Source organism: Saccostrea cucullata, unplaced genomic scaffold (assembly GCF_032062105.1).
Source record: "Saccostrea cucullata isolate Sc308-1 unplaced genomic scaffold, CSIRO_AGI_Scuc_v1 ctg261, whole genome shotgun sequence".
Taxonomy (NCBI): Eukaryota; Metazoa; Mollusca; class Bivalvia; order Ostreida; family Ostreidae; genus Saccostrea; species Saccostrea cuccullata.
This window is the reverse complement of record NW_026925910.1, coordinates 675,146-691,751: the sequence shown is the minus strand read 5'-3', so window position 1 is coordinate 691,751 and position 16,606 is coordinate 675,146. Positions and strand designations below refer to the sequence as shown.

The 16,606-nt window shown below is 34.2% G+C and overlaps 2 protein-coding genes across 9 annotated transcripts in view; both read right to left on the bottom strand.

Moving 5' to 3' along the window:
• Positions 1-597: 597 nt before the first annotated feature.
• LOC134270033 (uncharacterized) lies at positions 598-5,539 on the bottom strand. Of its 2 annotated transcripts, none has more exons than XM_062752213.1 (9): positions 5,377-5,539; positions 3,874-3,971; positions 3,455-3,578; positions 3,111-3,187; positions 2,091-2,245; positions 1,889-2,001; positions 1,638-1,777; positions 1,168-1,396; positions 598-866 (listed from the first exon to the last, which is right to left on the bottom strand). In XM_062752213.1, exons 1-9 carry the CDS (start codon positions 5,496-5,498, stop codon positions 851-853), a joined length of 1,074 nt encoding a protein of 357 aa, XP_062608197.1. In that variant the 5' UTR covers positions 5,499-5,539; the 3' UTR covers positions 598-850. The 2 variants fall into 2 exon arrangements, with proteins under 2 accessions (XP_062608197.1, XP_062608196.1); XM_062752212.1 differs by having other exon boundaries at positions 1,181-1,396.
• Positions 5,540-8,317: 2,778 nt separating this feature from the next.
• The window catches only part of LOC134270032 (CD109 antigen-like), a 30,000-nt gene continuing 21,711 nt past the window's right edge, over positions 8,318-16,606 (bottom strand). For 6 of the 7 annotated variants that reach the window (XM_062752210.1, XM_062752205.1, XM_062752206.1 and 3 more), the window contains exons 19-35: positions 13,480-13,597; positions 12,891-13,004; positions 12,562-12,663; positions 12,288-12,416; positions 11,963-12,101; positions 11,696-11,872; positions 11,494-11,575; positions 11,250-11,406; positions 11,056-11,130; positions 10,766-10,943; positions 10,264-10,475; positions 9,995-10,144; positions 9,606-9,668; positions 9,091-9,200; positions 8,854-9,001; positions 8,533-8,635; positions 8,318-8,447 (exon numbers count right to left, since the gene is read on the bottom strand). In XM_062752210.1, coding sequence (XP_062608194.1) covers positions 8,359-8,447; positions 8,533-8,635; positions 8,854-9,001; positions 9,091-9,200; positions 9,606-9,668; positions 9,995-10,144; positions 10,264-10,475; positions 10,766-10,943; positions 11,056-11,130; positions 11,250-11,406; positions 11,494-11,575; positions 11,696-11,872; positions 11,963-12,101; positions 12,288-12,416; positions 12,562-12,663; positions 12,891-13,004; positions 13,480-13,597 — 2,146 coding nt within the window. In that variant the 3' untranslated portion in view covers positions 8,318-8,358. Of the gene's footprint in view, positions 8,448-8,532; positions 8,636-8,853; positions 9,002-9,090; positions 9,201-9,605; positions 9,669-9,994; positions 10,145-10,263; positions 10,476-10,765; positions 10,944-11,055; positions 11,131-11,249; positions 11,407-11,493; positions 11,576-11,695; positions 11,873-11,962; positions 12,102-12,287; positions 12,417-12,561; positions 12,664-12,890; positions 13,005-13,479; positions 13,598-14,574; positions 14,744-16,606 lie in introns of all 7 variants that reach the window. The other variant, XM_062752208.1, reaches the window with a different exon arrangement.

Here is a 16,606-nt window from a genome sequence, read left to right as displayed (position 1 = left end):
ATCCACAAAATTTCATGACGAATGTGCAAGGGTCTATGCCTACAAGTTTTGGGGATTTTAGTTCATGTAGAATAGTACTTGATGCAACAGAAATCACCCAGGATGTTCCAGGGAATGATATGAGATTGCAGGCCAGCACATACAGCGGATACAAAAATTCTCACACTGTTAAAAGTGTTACAGGTGTTGCACCTAATGGTGCTTTGGTATTTATTACTAAATTGCACCCTGGCAGCACATCTGATGTTGCAATTGTAGAACATTGTAAAGTCTTAGAACAGTTATCTCCAGGTGATATGATCTTAGCAGACAAAGGGTTCACTATTCACAAGTTGTTGCCCCCAAGGAGTACATCTAAATATTCCTCCCTTTCCAGTGAGGTCCAACTATGTCGAAGAATTGCTAAGTCACGCATACATGTTGAAAGAGCAAATGAGCGTATTAAGAATTATGAAATTTCAAGGCATGTTCCGCAGCAATTTAGATATATTTCTACAAAAGTCTTTCAATTATGCTGTGTTTTAGTCAATTTTCAGGATCCCCTTATGCAGGAAATTGCTCAGAATTTTGCAAGTGTAGATAACTAAGATATTAAAATTAAAATGTTTTCACCATGTTTAATGTTATATCTTATAGCTGTTGTAAATACGGGAGAAATTTACAGAAATAAAAGTCTGTCAAAACAGATATGTTGATCTCCCAATTGATGTCTTTGTTAATTCTCACAATCGCACAGTCTTTTGGTGTCCAGACCATAAAATCACACAAGGATTTCCCAATTATATGAAGCTGTCCTTGCACTTGATCATAGTATTGGTGGTTCTCTCATAGCTTGAAGGACTTGACTCCATTAAAATCCTGAACCTCTATATGAAAAAAATATATATGTTGAAGATTTTTAAAGAATAAGAATTTTCATTGGTGCCTCAATCATTAATATAAGACAAAACTATTTAACTAATAAATATTTACATGTATAAGTATTTTGTTCCTTACTGTACAATAAAGTGAGAAGGCAAATCATCTGCCTTGAGGACTAACATTACAACAGAAGGAAAAAACTTTTTTAACAATTGCTAAATTGTACTTAAATTTATCCAAACTAATATATTGGAATTATTTAAAGTAATATCTCAGTACATGAAACGTATTCAAACAAATACATACACACTATTATTACCTAGGCAGAAATCGTGTACTTTTTCAATAGCTTCTGGAATTGTCATATTCTTTGCTGAAAAGGGGCATTTCACCTCCAGTATTTCTGGCTTAACGTTTGACATCTCTAATATGTCAGCGAGTCCTGGATTCTGATAGCTGAATCCGAATGCAGCAGGACGACGAATGAGTCCATCGGGGCTTGACCCAAGAACCCCATTACAGTGTAGCCAGATACCTAATATGAACAGTATTATAAAGTTTCAAAATAGCATTAATATGCAACACTCTGATTTTCTTATGCATTGATGACTTGTTATAAATAGAATATACAAACAGTATATTTATATTCATTATCTTCAACTTCAGTTTAATAACTGAATTTTAAATAAATTAGCTCAAGAAAAATTTTTATTTATCATCAATTTTTATTTGCTTTAAAGAAATTGAAATTTTGCTTAGGAAAGAAATGTACCAACCTGTTGGCTCTACAACTGCATCCCCAAAAGTTCTATACTTTTCAATTGCGACTTTTTCATTGCACGTCCCCCAAATAATGGCATCCTTCTTTGACAGATCATAAGCTGAGCATAATCTTTTGTATAAGGAGACAGGATATCTGTTATATAAGGAGCAAACTTTCAATATTTTTGATTTTATAATTAACTGCTTTTACAAGTATCATTTATAATTACATATACATATAAAGGCATGTAAACTACCAGTATACCTATTTCTCTTGATCGCTGCCAAAACACAACCAAAGTTTGAAGCTGTTGATCTATTCTTCCTAACAGATGACCACATGCAATTTTCCTTTTGACCAGTGGTAAGACAGGCAATCTAAAACATGACAAAAATCTTAAAACTTAAACAACATTCATAATGAAACAGAATACATTCTATTCATTATGCAACTCATTTGTCTTTACCTGTTGGATTTCTTGCTCATTTATCATTAATTTTTGCTTCATCCAAGCGATTGGATTCTCTGCAGAAATAAATTCCTGGCTAGAGATGAGGTCTTCAACTAGAGGCACTGCAAGTGTGGGCACAGGCGGCTCGGGGGATAGTATCCAATGCATTGCTGTTGATTTAATTAAACAAAAAAATTAAACCCTCAGTGAAAAAGACAACAAATACTCAATAAACCTGTATTGCAGTTACATCACCAATTCTTAATACTGGTATATATGTTAAATATTTTTTCAAACTTATTTTATTTAATACTACTTCAAATAAATTTTGGATTTCAATATGTATACATGTGAAAAGAATGTACAAATAACTTCCTTTAAGTATGTATGAGAAATAGGGTGAATAATATTTAAACATTTTACTAAAGGTTGCAGTTGAGTTGAAGTTTTATATTACGTCACGATCTTCTAGTTTGACAGATGCGTTCAAGGTAAATAGTATACGCCTCCTAACCGCAAGCTTTACGACTGGAACTTTCTTCTAATCCCTGATTGTTTGCTTGTACAACAAACTATTTCTGTGTCAAGGTTGATAATATGAGTTTATCAATCACATGAATTGTTTACGCTGAATGCATCTGTCAAAAAAGATTGTGACTTGATGCAAAACTTCACACTGAATTGAAATTGATAGTATAAATGTATAATTAAAAGTTTAAAACAAAGTCAACACAAAAACAAAAGAGACAAGAACAAAACTAAACATGTAAAAGACAAAAAAAGCAAAAAGAATGGAAAGACTGCACATCTTGTCAGAATTTCAGTCCAATGTCAAATAAGCCATTAAATATCTGAAGTCCAAAGTCCGGGTGTAATGAGTTAGTTAGGTGTTTTGTGAATTTATATATATATATATATATATATACATGTGTGTATATGCATTCTATCCTATCACAGTATAAATTTTCAAAAAAGTAACAATAGAATAAACTCGTAAACAATGTGACACTAAAATAAAACACCAGATATATTAACCTGAAAATCTCCCTACAGTTGTCAATTTCTGATATAGGAACTCCCTGTCCCTATCATTGACTGGCCTATTTGTTGCCCTAGTAATTTTTGACAAAAGTTGAAAAATGGAGCATAATACAACACTGAATGGTTTTACATATACCATGCTAGCTGCAGATCTGTAGCTTGCTGGTCTGAAAAAATTAGGATGGACGACCAGAGAGATACAGTTCCATCCATTGAAAAAAGTGTATATTGCCCATAAAAAATATGCTATTTCTCTATTTTTTATATTTTCACTTTTGGGGTACTGTCATTTTTTAATATTTTGCACCATTCATGAAACAGTCATAATAAATGCATACCTGTAATTTATAAACCTGTCAGGTGCAGGAAAAAGTTCTTCCATCGTCTTAGTTTGACGAGGTGGCGCACTCTGGATGCTTAATCCAACTCTGGCGTACATCAGTTTTGCTGACATTTTTGTACCTGTATCAACATGTTCCATAAATTTACTAAGTTATATTATAGTCTTGGGGCCTAAAGTTAGATTTTATAGTTACAAGTATGCTTATATATGCCAAGGTAGTGGACTTGGAGGTTCCAGGGCACGAATAGTACCCTGCTACCTACAGTCACATGGTGAACTGCACACTTGTATATACCGGGTATATATATTGGTGTGCATGTTTTGATATAATTTCTATTTAACATTAAATTTGGTAAAGCATACCTAAAACAGACCAAGTGAATTTACATATTACATAAATTGCATATAAATTACCCATAGAGAAGAATGCTGGCTTTATGGTGACATTTGTCCATCCCATGTACACATTCACAGGTACTCTGTTCAACTGTGTAGTTAGAACCAAGAGTAATCTAATAAAATAAAAAAAAAATAACCACCTAGAATTTTACTTATATTATCTGATACTATCAATTTTAAAAGTAAAAAGCATGTTTACATGGAAACTTGAAAATTGTGGAGAGAGAAAAAAAAAGAATTGTAAATTAATTTATTATTATGTATTAAGACATTGCATAGACACTTTCAGTCAAGGAAATTCGGAAAGAGGTTTGTTCTGGATTTATTGCATAGGCAGGATAAAACATATAACGTGCGAGTACACCCATTATTGCCGAGTACCCATTATTGCCGATTTTCGTTTTTACGTTTAAAAATCTGTCAAACGGTATTTATTTGTAAATTTTTTGCAAAATACATAAATTACACAATTTTTCCAAACCCCAAATCGTCTCGGAGAAAGAAAAAGTTGTTTAGAATTAATAAACTCACCATTGATATATCAAGTCTTTGAAAACGCACAAAAAAGCAGTCGTGCGACAGGACATGCCATAGAATTTTCGGCTAGCTTTCCATTTTCCTGACAGAATCAGTCATGTTTTGGTGCAAATCAAATGAATATTCTCCTGCATGCAATGATACTAAACGAAATTATCCATGGTAATTTTTCTACTTGCATTATTTAACGAAAATTACGACGAGTATGAAGCGTCTGCTGTACGACGCCATTTTTGTTTTATACGGGAGCGGATCAAAATCCACCACATGCACCTGTTCTTAATAAATCTGCAATAGGTTATTTTTATCGATTTATTTTTGCTCATATCGCTTCAAAATTATATGGACAACTTTTTAAAATAACATAACAAGGTGAAAGTGTCTTATTTAATTTTTTTTAAATAAAAATATATATAAATGGGAAAATAAATGGGAAAATGAGGAAAAAATTCACAAGTTCTGGATGACATGAGAGTACAAAGACATATCCTGGATTCATCCTTGGAGAAACAATATACTCAATAACTTGCTCTACATTTTTTTTTCTTCAAGAGATAAAAAAAAATAAATATTATGAAAAATGGAGTTCTATTGAAGATGGGGGTGCAAGCTACTTTTCTTCAAAAACCCCTTTTACAACTCCAAGTCATTTTATGGCTATAAAAATTGGAAACTAAAACCCATGCAGGGGCTGGAGGGTCTAAATTCATACTTTATAATTGAACAAAATAGAGAAAAGTTACTTCCATTTACAGTTACAACATTTCTTTACATACTCCTATATATTTTTAATTCTTCACATAAAACTGTAAAGCTTTGATTTAGCAGCCATAGGCAGAGGTCTGTATGACATTCATTCAACTCCTTAAAATTTCTTCAGATACTGTAGTCAACCATTTATTTGGTCATTGGCAAGGCAAAGACTTAAAAAAAAAAACTTTTCTTTCTTCCAAAAATCTCAAAGAAATGGGATGAACTTACAGTAACCTGTAGCTCCGGTCTCGCATGGAGGCTTGCACAATTCCCCTTATAAACTGCGCATCTTTGTCATACACAAACTTTAAAACGTGGTCAGATTGTACGGCAGTCTCCGATTTCCGCATAAGTTTCGTTGTACCAGCTGTATAATTTGACCATGGAGAACGCCATATACCTAACTGTATCGTTGTAAACTCATACACAATTTGTAACCTTTGTTTTCATTTTAAAGATCCTTTTTGAAAACGAATGTTAAATGTGTTTCTTCTTCTTATTGTGATTTATATTGATAAACGGCAAACGTTACATTATCAAGATAGTACGAAGGAATTGTATTACCAGGTAAGGCACACTACTTTCACTTTTGCTTTCGTACAGAATATTTGCAAAATGACATAATAAAACACACTCTACCTATAACTGGTGGGCATTACCGTAAACAATTCCTGTCCAACATCTTTAACTTTTAGACATATAACTTTTACATCTTTAAGTTATTTTTCTGCCGATTTATCATGTATTTATTTAAATCGTGTAGGTGTGTTCTTCTCAGCCAATCAAAAACTTTACCAGAATTTCGGAAGCCTCCATACACAAACGATAATACGTATCTTTACCAGATTTCCCTCTGCAATTTACGGTATAACCTAACCTAATACCTTGTGTAATATGGCGTCTTCTTTGTTTATCTCCAGAAACGAAATCTGGCGATGTCTAGGGGGGCACTGTGTAGGCCTAACACCTGCATCATTAGGGACTCCTCGGCTGATTAGGTTTGCCGAATGAGTGGAAAATTTAGCCTGGTACCCTGTCTCACCATTGCCGAGGCAGTGACGCAGAGTAAACGAAGCAAAACAGGGACAGGGAACCAGGCTATGCGTAGGAATTTGTTAAAAGTTCTCTACTAAGAACAAATGTATTTTTGATAACTGCACAATAATAATTACAGTACAGTTTATATTCACATTTAATTAATCAGATTATGAGTATAAATTGTTTCAACAGCGATTACAAGTAGATACACTATATTTCAGAACGTCAGTTTAATTTGGCGACTATTGGGTCAACATCCTGCCTTGAACAGGAAGTTGAACAGGATCCCATAAGCGGATTTACGCTAGTCTAAATATAGATTTTTTCATCAGTGTTGTTTCCTGTGATGCGATAAAATGGCAGTGGTTACCTGTCGTTGGTTTTTCAGGGCGCTTGCGCCCGTGAACCAATGTCAGGGTACCAGTCTAATAAGCCGGCTATTGCTCTTTGAGCAATAAGCCCGGCTAAAAATCAATAATACCTGTAACGTGAACTTATCTGTGAGTAGCCTGTCTCGGTAAAAAAAAAATTAACGTACTCGGAGCATGTTTTTGAGTAGACAGTGGAATATTACTACATAAATCAGGAATGTTGATGGTGGAAAAAGCTGAAGTCATGTCCTTTCTAATGCAGTAACTTGTTAGTTGGCCCAGCAAGTGTTTTATAATGTAGATGTTTTTGAATGAGTTCTACTTTAGAGGAATGTAAAACCAGATCGCTAATAAAGGGGCACAATTAGTATACCCAGCGCATTGCAAACAGCTAGTTTGTTGAGAGACATTGTCTTCAAAGACTACAATATTGTTGTTAATTTGGAACTCCAGCATTCTTTGAATAGCATCTTAAGCTATCACATGTTAAGCGTAATTGCGTGTAGAATTAAGGTGAATTTTAACGAAATAATTTTGTTCAAGACCAAGCGCAAGCTACATAAAATGAAAAAAAGAAACAGTTTTCCATGATAGCAACAGATCTTGTTTTCATTTTTTTTCAATACAACACTTTATCCAATCCGACACGGTGTTCAGGCCTTCCCTTTCGTATTTAACCCAACATTGGGCATAATCTTCTACACACAATCACATATCATAATAGAAAATCAGCACTTTGGTATATGCAATACGCAACTGATTTTGGACTTCTTGTTAGAAGTGAATAAATTCCATGAGTTAATAATCAAACCTCCCATTAAAACTAAATAAAATAACTGGGATAAATTAGGGAATAACTATCTTCAAATTTGGTATTTACGACCGTTTGTGCTGATTTCATGGTCGCAAACTGAGTTTTACCGGCGACGCATAGCCGATAAAACAGATGTTTGCGACCATTAAATCAGCATTAACGGTCGCAAATACCAAATTTGAAGATCAGTTATTCCCATTCTAAAGCATTCCATGCATTTTGTTTGTTGTTTACGTCTTATTTTGTTCAGTTTCGTTAGATAGATTACATCAAGGAGCATTGTGTTTTTGCGTCGCTCTATTATAAAGTCACAATGAAAAGCTTTCACTCTCGTTAATGCTCGTTTTACTGCTTCAAACATCAGTGCATAAGCCAATCAAAACGTGTTTTACAAAACAATTGCATTAGAATAACAGATTTACTTTGCAGAAATCAGTGTTATGTATAAATGGGTTTAGTATTTTTATGGTCGTATAATTTGAAAATCTGCCATATATGTGTGTAGCTTTTGTAAGATGGGAAAATATCATTTTGTAAACATTTCTGTTAAGATTATCTAGAAAATAGCACAAAGGTGCATAGAAAATCCAAGATAAAATTTTGTTATTTATGTCTGTTTTTTTCAAAATCAGTAAAAAAAATTTAGATCAAACTATGATTCTTTCTTTGTTTATTTGTGATATTTATCCTTTAACTTGTATTTCCGATAAAATGGACAATCTTTAAACTTGACAAATATTTCCATACACATACTCAAAAAGTACAAAATTACAAAGGATGGAAAATGGTAGTAAAACTGCCACGTATGTCCGGACCAAGTGACGTAAAAAGTTTTCACAAAAAATAAAAAAAATAACAGAACAGTATATAATTTTATTATAAAAAAAACAGTTAAGTACATTGTAACATTATTTTAAAATCCTATTCAAAAGCACCTGCTGTTGAACGATATAATTTTGTGACAGTTTATTTTAAAAGCTAGCAAGTTCACGGTGAACAACCACAGTCCTTGCAGACGTCACAGATGTTGGAGTTCTTCAGGCTATGAGACTGGTAAAACTTTGTCACTTGGTTTGCTACAAAAAATTAAAGAATTATTTAAAAAAAACAACGTTAACCTTTATGCTGTTCCTCTGAGAATGAAAAAGTTATCTACTTTACCTGGCTCGTAGTAATCATAGATTCTGATTGGTGCAGGCTGAGTTTTGGCGACCAATCCTGTTCGGAACATATCCACAACAATGCATGTCGGAGCAGTGGAAATCTAAAATGCATAGAAGGTGTCAAGGTAACATTCATTAAAGAATTTTTCGTTATACGAATAAGCCAGATTTCAAATGCCGTTTGTTTACATTGTACAAATACATGTAAATGAACAAAGTAACCTTCCAACTAAACAATATTTTAAATCTCGTACCACATTTTGCTAAAATAATTATTATTCTTACTAAGCTTATTTTAATGCGTAAATGATTAACTAACCTCATCTAAGTACAGAATGATCTTTTTGTTCTCTGTTTCTACTTTTTTCAGTGTAGGTAATTGAGTGATGCTTTCCAGGTCGGCCTCGAATCCTGTTGGAATTCCTATCTCCTGTACGGTCATTCCACTAGCACCGACCTTCAACCAGCTGCCACAGGTAAGAAAAATTTCAAATTTTAATATAAAATCAATTTGTTTAGGACATGTAACTTCTATACTTGAAAAACAGAGTCTTACTGAGCACATGTTTCAATCTGAATGGCGTCCAAGGAATCCTTAACTAACGTAACAGTCATGTCAAAAGATGGTTCCTGAATTTCTTGCTCAACATTGAAGAAGACAGACACCTTAAAACATTGAAATAAAGGAAACTCAATATTCATTGTTATATTCTTAGCTCATACCTGGTAATTCCTTACTGTTCAGACATTATTAATCTTGCACAAAATTAGTTATTTTATAGATCGTAAAAATTGTCAAGATATTGCTTTCAACTGTTTCAATGAAAATAAGATTTAAATACTGTAAACGTACTTTTTTCCAGGGTCATAATTCCGCGGAATCTCTATTTCTGTTTAATCCGCTGGTAGTTAATTACGCGGATATCTTAAGATTCTCCTTATATGCCTTATATTTGAATTAAGTTCGATGGGACTAATTTCCGCGGAAAATTTAAGAACGCGTACATAGCGTAAATTAATACCACGCGGATAAAAGTACTTCTACAGTATCTTTGAGACACAAGGTTGTACCTCAATCAGTCCCATTCCATGCCCTGTTGCAGAGACGGTGACAGAACTGGGAATAGATGGCAACTGTCCAAAAAAATGAGAAGATTATAAAAAATGGTATCGTCATATGAACCCATGGTTTGGGTACATTTACATGGATTTACCGGCTCATGTAAATATTAATTTTTCCATATTATTTTTTTTTCTTTTCAGATATAAACCTATGAGTTTTTGTTTATTTTAAACAGCTTTTAAGTACTATAAACATACTGAGAATTTCTTTACTTGGGTACATGCATGTATAGATCCATTTTTAGCACGAGAGAATTTTGAATGGTCAGATGAGCCTGATGAATTTGTTCATTAATATAGTATGAACACTTGGTGACATAGGACAATGTTCCGATTACCTCTACAGACTGAAGAAGGAGGGCATTCTTAGCATTGACAGAAAACTGATGAGAGAATGTATCGGTCGTCACGGTCATCTGGATGTCAAAGTTGCTGGAGTAAGCCATCTTGGCAAACTCAGAGAGAGCCTGGAGAGCTAACACAGTGTCCTGTAAAAGAATTATCAAATGCTGCTAAGGGTTGGCAAGTACTTAACTAGTTCAGAAACCCAACTCAATCAGTTGTAGAATGAATACCAATAATTGTAATTAAATGAGAAGATATATACCTGTGTGGACCCGAACCCTCCATGAGGATTCCTCTGAGAGGTAATCCACTTCATGACTGGTAGTCCATTTGTGAACTGGTTGTTGGCAGCATATACCAACAGTGCATATGACGTCATCTCAATGTCGATTGGATTAGATTGTTTATGTGGTGGAGACCAGTAGTGGTGAGAGTTTGTCTGAGTCTGGGCCTTATGCCAGTGTTTCATGCCATCTTTTAAATATTTACGACAATATTGATGATAATATTTTTTAATCACAATATCATAAAGGACAAGATAAGGTACCTCCAAAAGACCTCCAATATCAGGGGCCAAACAAGGGTCTTACCCTATCTTGTCCTTTCTTTAATTTTAGATATGCAACATCGTCTTAGTAACAAGTAAAACCAAGCAAGATAGTTAAACATGAAAATAATGTCATTAGGTTTTTTTAAATAAAAAAATCTATATAAAATATTTTTTTGCACTGACAGAAATGTTTCAGTGTGTAAGATATCATTACCTTTCACAACGGCATCATTGTTAAGGCGTGAGAATGTTGATGAAGCAGAGTGTGACTTTGCCAGTGCCAGACTGTAACTGGCAATAGAAAGAGCATAATCGTCGGTCAGGGTTGAGACGTGTCCTTCCAGGTAAGTCATAGCTTTCTGACTGGCAGTCTGGATTCTCTGGGCCACACCCTTATTTCAGAATCAAAAAATCACATTGAAGACTTTTTTTTATAGCTATTTATTACAAGTGTATTGTATAATATGTTTATTAGTCTTGTAACTGCATATTATTGAAACTTACTCCTTTCAGATCACTGTTTTCCAGCAGAGAGATTAGAACAAATGCAGTAAGTCCAGGACCGGAAGCAGATCCTCCCTGTTGAGTATAATGGAATATGAACAAAAAGAAACCACGAAAGGAGATTAAAATTTAACATTCTTTTGTGATGTAGTAATTCTAAGATATTATCTTTTTTTTAAGGAAGCAAATGCTACCTGCATGTCCTTGTGGATGACACGACCAGGTTCTGGGAATGATCCGTCAGCATTCTGTCTGCTGATCATCCAGTCAATGGCTCTCTGAAGGGTCTCATCATCAATGAAGATGTGAGACTTTGCCTGATGGAAGGACTTTGCAACGAATGCTGTCAACCTTAAAAAAAAGATATTAAAAGAAAGCTGTGAACAAAAGTGACTTAAACTTTTTACAGCAGAAATATGGGTTTAAAGAGAAACCAACCACATGCTTCCAGATTTATCTCTGTCCCCAAAAGCACTGAAAGAACCATCTTTGTGTTGGAATGTTAACTCTCTCTGATATCCTGCAAGGTAAAATTACAATTGAAATGTAAAAATAGAATAATTATAGAACAAAATGAAAAACTAGAAGAGACCAATGAAAGAAAGTGAAAGCATATCAAATAAATTATAATGTTTATTACCCTTTTCCATAAATCCAAGAGCTTTGTCTTCAATATCAGCGGACAGCTGGTGGGTTGCAGAAAGATAGTTTGTTACAAAAACATCGGGTGCAAATCCTAACATAGTCTGTTCACCACATCCATAAGGCATTTGCAGAAGTTTATCCAAATTATTAACAGTTGGTCCCATTAAATCACCTATAAGACACACATTTTAAAAATTATTACGACATCTAAACCTTAGAGTCTTGGCAATGTGATTAGTTAATTCATTTATAAAGATCTAACCAATAGCAGTGACTTTCACATGTTGTGAACCAGCAACCACAGATGCTGGAAGTGAAATTGGGACAGTTTTGGTGAAGGTATTTGTATCCTTAAGGTCAATCAAAATTGGCGTGTTGTATTCCTTTGGAACTCCTTCAGGCTGAAAATACAATAGGACACCAATATTTTACAGTTTGAATTGTCTCGTCATATGTTTTTGCCAATGACCTAATGATAGCGTAATATGCCATTATTGTGATAGTATCTCAAGGCGAAGTAATGGAAGAGGGGTATACTTTGGGAAAGGAGAAAACATCGTAACAGCAAAAATAAAACATCTTATTACCTCGACTAAAAGCTGTCTCCTGACCCCATCAGCAGCCAGTGTAGATTGGGCCTTGACAGTGAGATCCACCATTCCCAGCCCAGCAGGGACAATAGGGAAGAACACTGATTTAGCTTGTCCAGAGGGCACCTAGTAATACAAGACTTATATATTTACATATAGTAACTTTCCTTGATTTGCATAGCCATGCGATTGAACGACCAAAATAATTAATTACCATAAACCAAAGTGATTAATTGATTTCTACGGAAAATTTGTATGCATAAAAACTCACTTGAACAGTTGCGGTTTGTGTTTGGGATACATAGGTTGGGTTATTGCTGGCGTCCATCACGATGCTGCGGAAATCATCATTCTTCTCTAGTGTCACAATTACCTGTAATCAACATCAGTGCTGATAGTTAACATTCCTATACATATGTACTCGTATCTTTAATTATCAAATTAAAAGTATGGAACCATATGCTAAAAAATTGGTTTCCGCATTGGGATAATAATCCTCATGCTTTTATATTCTGAAGATCAACACAGATTTTTTTTTAAATTTACATTGAATTTGACATTGATGGTAAAAAATGACATATAATCATTGAGAGTGCGTACGTCGGTGTCTTGGCTGAGATAGTTGAAGACATTAGCCTGCAGGACTACTTGTTCACCACGAACCACTGAGTAGGGCAAGTTCAGGCTGACAAAGAACGGCTTGAATGCCTCAATCTGCAAACAAGTAAAAGTATTTGTTACAGCAGATCGGATCCATTAAATGTTTATGAAAACACAAGGATTGAGAAGACACGAGGACTGGGAAGCTGAAATTTAAACTTTATTGTGCATAAAAAGAATGATCATGGATAATAACGAACTATAGCTTTTGAAACACATTGATGAGCAAAAAGTCTGAGAAGAGTTCTTACTTATGGTTTGTATAGTAAATGTTGCCCAATCTCGAGCATGGAGTATACAGATAACATTTTAATCGTCATTTTCTCGAGAATAAAATAGATTAGAATCAGTAAGTCAAAATTTGTGAAAAAATATCCATAAAAGACCAACATTTTTATCAGGAATGCGCTTTCATATAAATAAATAACCCAAAAGATCGTACCATTCAGTATAAGAGTTTTGCAAAATTTACTTTTGATGCACAAACCATTTTTGTTTTACATTTAAGGAAAAAAAGGAAGAAAGCTACCTTAGCAGTAGTGTCTGCAATACCAAGACCAGAGGCGCTGTTGATGGCAAAAGCGCTGGCAATCCATGAAGTGATTGTGTCTGGGACCGTGGTAGAAATCTGAACCTCTCCATTGGATCTGTAGCACAGAATTAGAAATAAGGATGGAGGTAAGCAATTTTTTTTTATTTAAATAGCAAAATATGTTCCTGAAATTGTATTTTAGAATTTTGATAAGAATGTATTTAAAAACTTCAAACATTTTCAATATGAAAAAATCATATATTGATAATTTTTGCTTATATTTACTTCTGATGTTTCATCATTTAACAATTATCATTTTACTAAAGAAAATTTTTTTAATATTTTCAAAGCAACTAGCCAGCAAAATGGTGATACAATAAAGAAGCCAAGCTGATCAGATACACAATGTGCAGCAAAAGTAATAATTATTATTAATATTCTAAAAGAGGAAAGAAAACGTTGAAAAAAAAAGCTACCAAGAAATTTGTTTCGGGACATTGATAAAACAAGAACTCAAGAAATCTAAGAAGCAAATGTAGACAGGAAGGTTATCAAATTTAAAATGTGAGTATTGGATGCACTAAAACACTTTGGTATGTATGTCTGTCACATTGGTATTTTTATTTGCTATCTCAAGTGTTTGAAAAAAATCTGAGAAGCACTGTCTTGTACCTTTATACTAGTACACGAAGTACTTTGATTGGATGCCCTCTACATTTAGAACTAGTTCATCGAATGATATGCTGGTTCTTCAAATGAAGATGCAAAGTATTTGAAATATATTGGTGTGAACATTTGACACCTTAAGTAAGTCGATATGTTCGTTCCATACCTCTGTCAACAGATAATGAACGGCTGACTAACAATACTAAGGCTAAAATCAATTTTTGTTATTTTAAAAAATATATATATTCTTTGTTGAACTTGATAATATGGTCTCGGTAAACAGCGATACAAAACGGAATCATTTCCGTGACATTGGAGTTAAAGGAAGAGCGTTATAGAGTTATGTTTATTGCACGATAAACAATTTCATAGTGTACTAGCAAACACATATACTCAAAAAGTATATAGGCAATGCCTATATTTTACCCTGTAGTTTCATTTGTCCACAACCAAGTCTCTGGAAAAACATTTCGAATGTGCTCAATGCTTTTCAGGGGGCTTAAAGACTGAGGCGCTGGAACGATTTGAGATTTTTCTGGAATTGGCGCTAATCCGTTTACTGCCACCATAGGTTTCATCCAGATATGAGGATCCACTGATCAAAGAGTTAATTAAAGAATTACAGACGTTTATCGGTACGTTCAGATTTCTATGAATTATCCACTACGTTACAAATACAACTATTGCAGTTTCCATTTCAATGTTTCTCGATCCGTTTTTTGGAGCCAACAATGAATATTTATCTGTATTGTAAACATTTAGGCATGAAAAAATTGTGAGCTCCTTTTTGAAAAGTGAATGGACTGCCACAGTTTTATTTCCTTTCTACAAAAATTAAGCCACAGAAAATATTGAATTGATTAAATTTGTTGATTTGTTAATTTGTATCCAAAATATAGGACGGCTTTTTCATGTGAGTGAAAAATTGTAGCACAAACTGTTTTGAAAATGCACTTTAATGTCCCTGTTTCAAGCAAAAGGATTTATTATTACCCAACTGCTAAAATAAACTCAAATGACCGCATATGTAAAAATGATTCTTCCTATTCCACCGTGTTATTAAATTATAGAATAAAATGCAGAGTAGCAGATTTTTATGCAATTTAAATAAACTAAATGCTGATGCCGTAGGATCTCCCGACAAATATTTATACCCGGTGCTAGAATTTGTCCAAAGCCATGTCTCAGGAAAAACATATCGAGTACGCTCGACCTGTTTGAGATTCTGGGTACCACTTGCAGAGAATGGAACGGCTGCGCCAGAACCACCCCCAAAACCGGCACCACCAGCAGTCCCTCCGGCTCCCCCGAAAGCCATATCGCACATAGAACAGTCTGTTAGTGAAAATACCCATTACAATCTTCATACGATTGCTGTTCATACTCCAAGCAACCTTGTATACATAGTTTCAATACAGATAATATGCCATGAAGAACACGCATACTACACTATCTTTTCTGACGCGCAAATTTGGTGACAAGTTACACACTTTTCAAAACATATCAACTTCGGGACTTCCAAACTATTCACTGAACAAAAAAAGATACCTAGTATATTGACTTCTAGAATAAAATCATGTTCGGAATAAGGAGGAGGATAAGATACCAAGTACTCAGTGTATTGATATTATTTTTTATTGACTGTGATCTCTCTCTCTCTCTCTTGCCTGCTCTCTTGAAACAAAACTACGTCTGCGGTAAAATTAGGGACCAATCCTCTCAAGGTACTTTCTTCAAATTCCATAAACATTCATTATAACGTTGGTGAGAGAGAGAGAGAGATAGAGAGGTTGGAACAAAGTTTCAGTTTCTGTTGATGAATCTTCTGATACCCCTCCCCCGTCATAGTTCCAGGCATACAAACGGATAGTTTTGACCATACGTCAGGTAAAGTATCTGCTTTTATACCATTTAATATCTATTAGAGAGGTTGAGATTTCAAACGTGTACGTGTACGGGTACGTGTAGTAAGGGAATAACCTTAATTCTGTGTATTACGTCATCAATTTTAGTGACGTCAAGATTGCTACACGTTCGTAAAACTTGTAGAATGGAATCTACACGTAAATGAAAACGTGTAGCTTTAATAATAAAAATTAGCCAATTTAAGTGTGAAAATGTGATTGTTATACATTATATAGGATGTGTACTTTCACGAGCACTTATTTTCATCAAGTATTGTTTACTAACTGACGATAAAAAACCTTCTAAATAGTTGAAACAGAAACACTGATCGCGGTGTACACGTACATGTTACACGTCATAAAAATCTCAACAGACAAATTTAAAAAAACGTGTACGTGTACGTCAAAATATATACAAGTACACGTACGCGTACAAGTTTAAGATCTCAACCTCTCTAATAATTATCTCATTAATGGGTTAAAAATATGAAGAAAACTAACGTATTTCACGCTCAAAAGGTCACCTAAACAAAAAAAATGTGTGAACCGAGCTA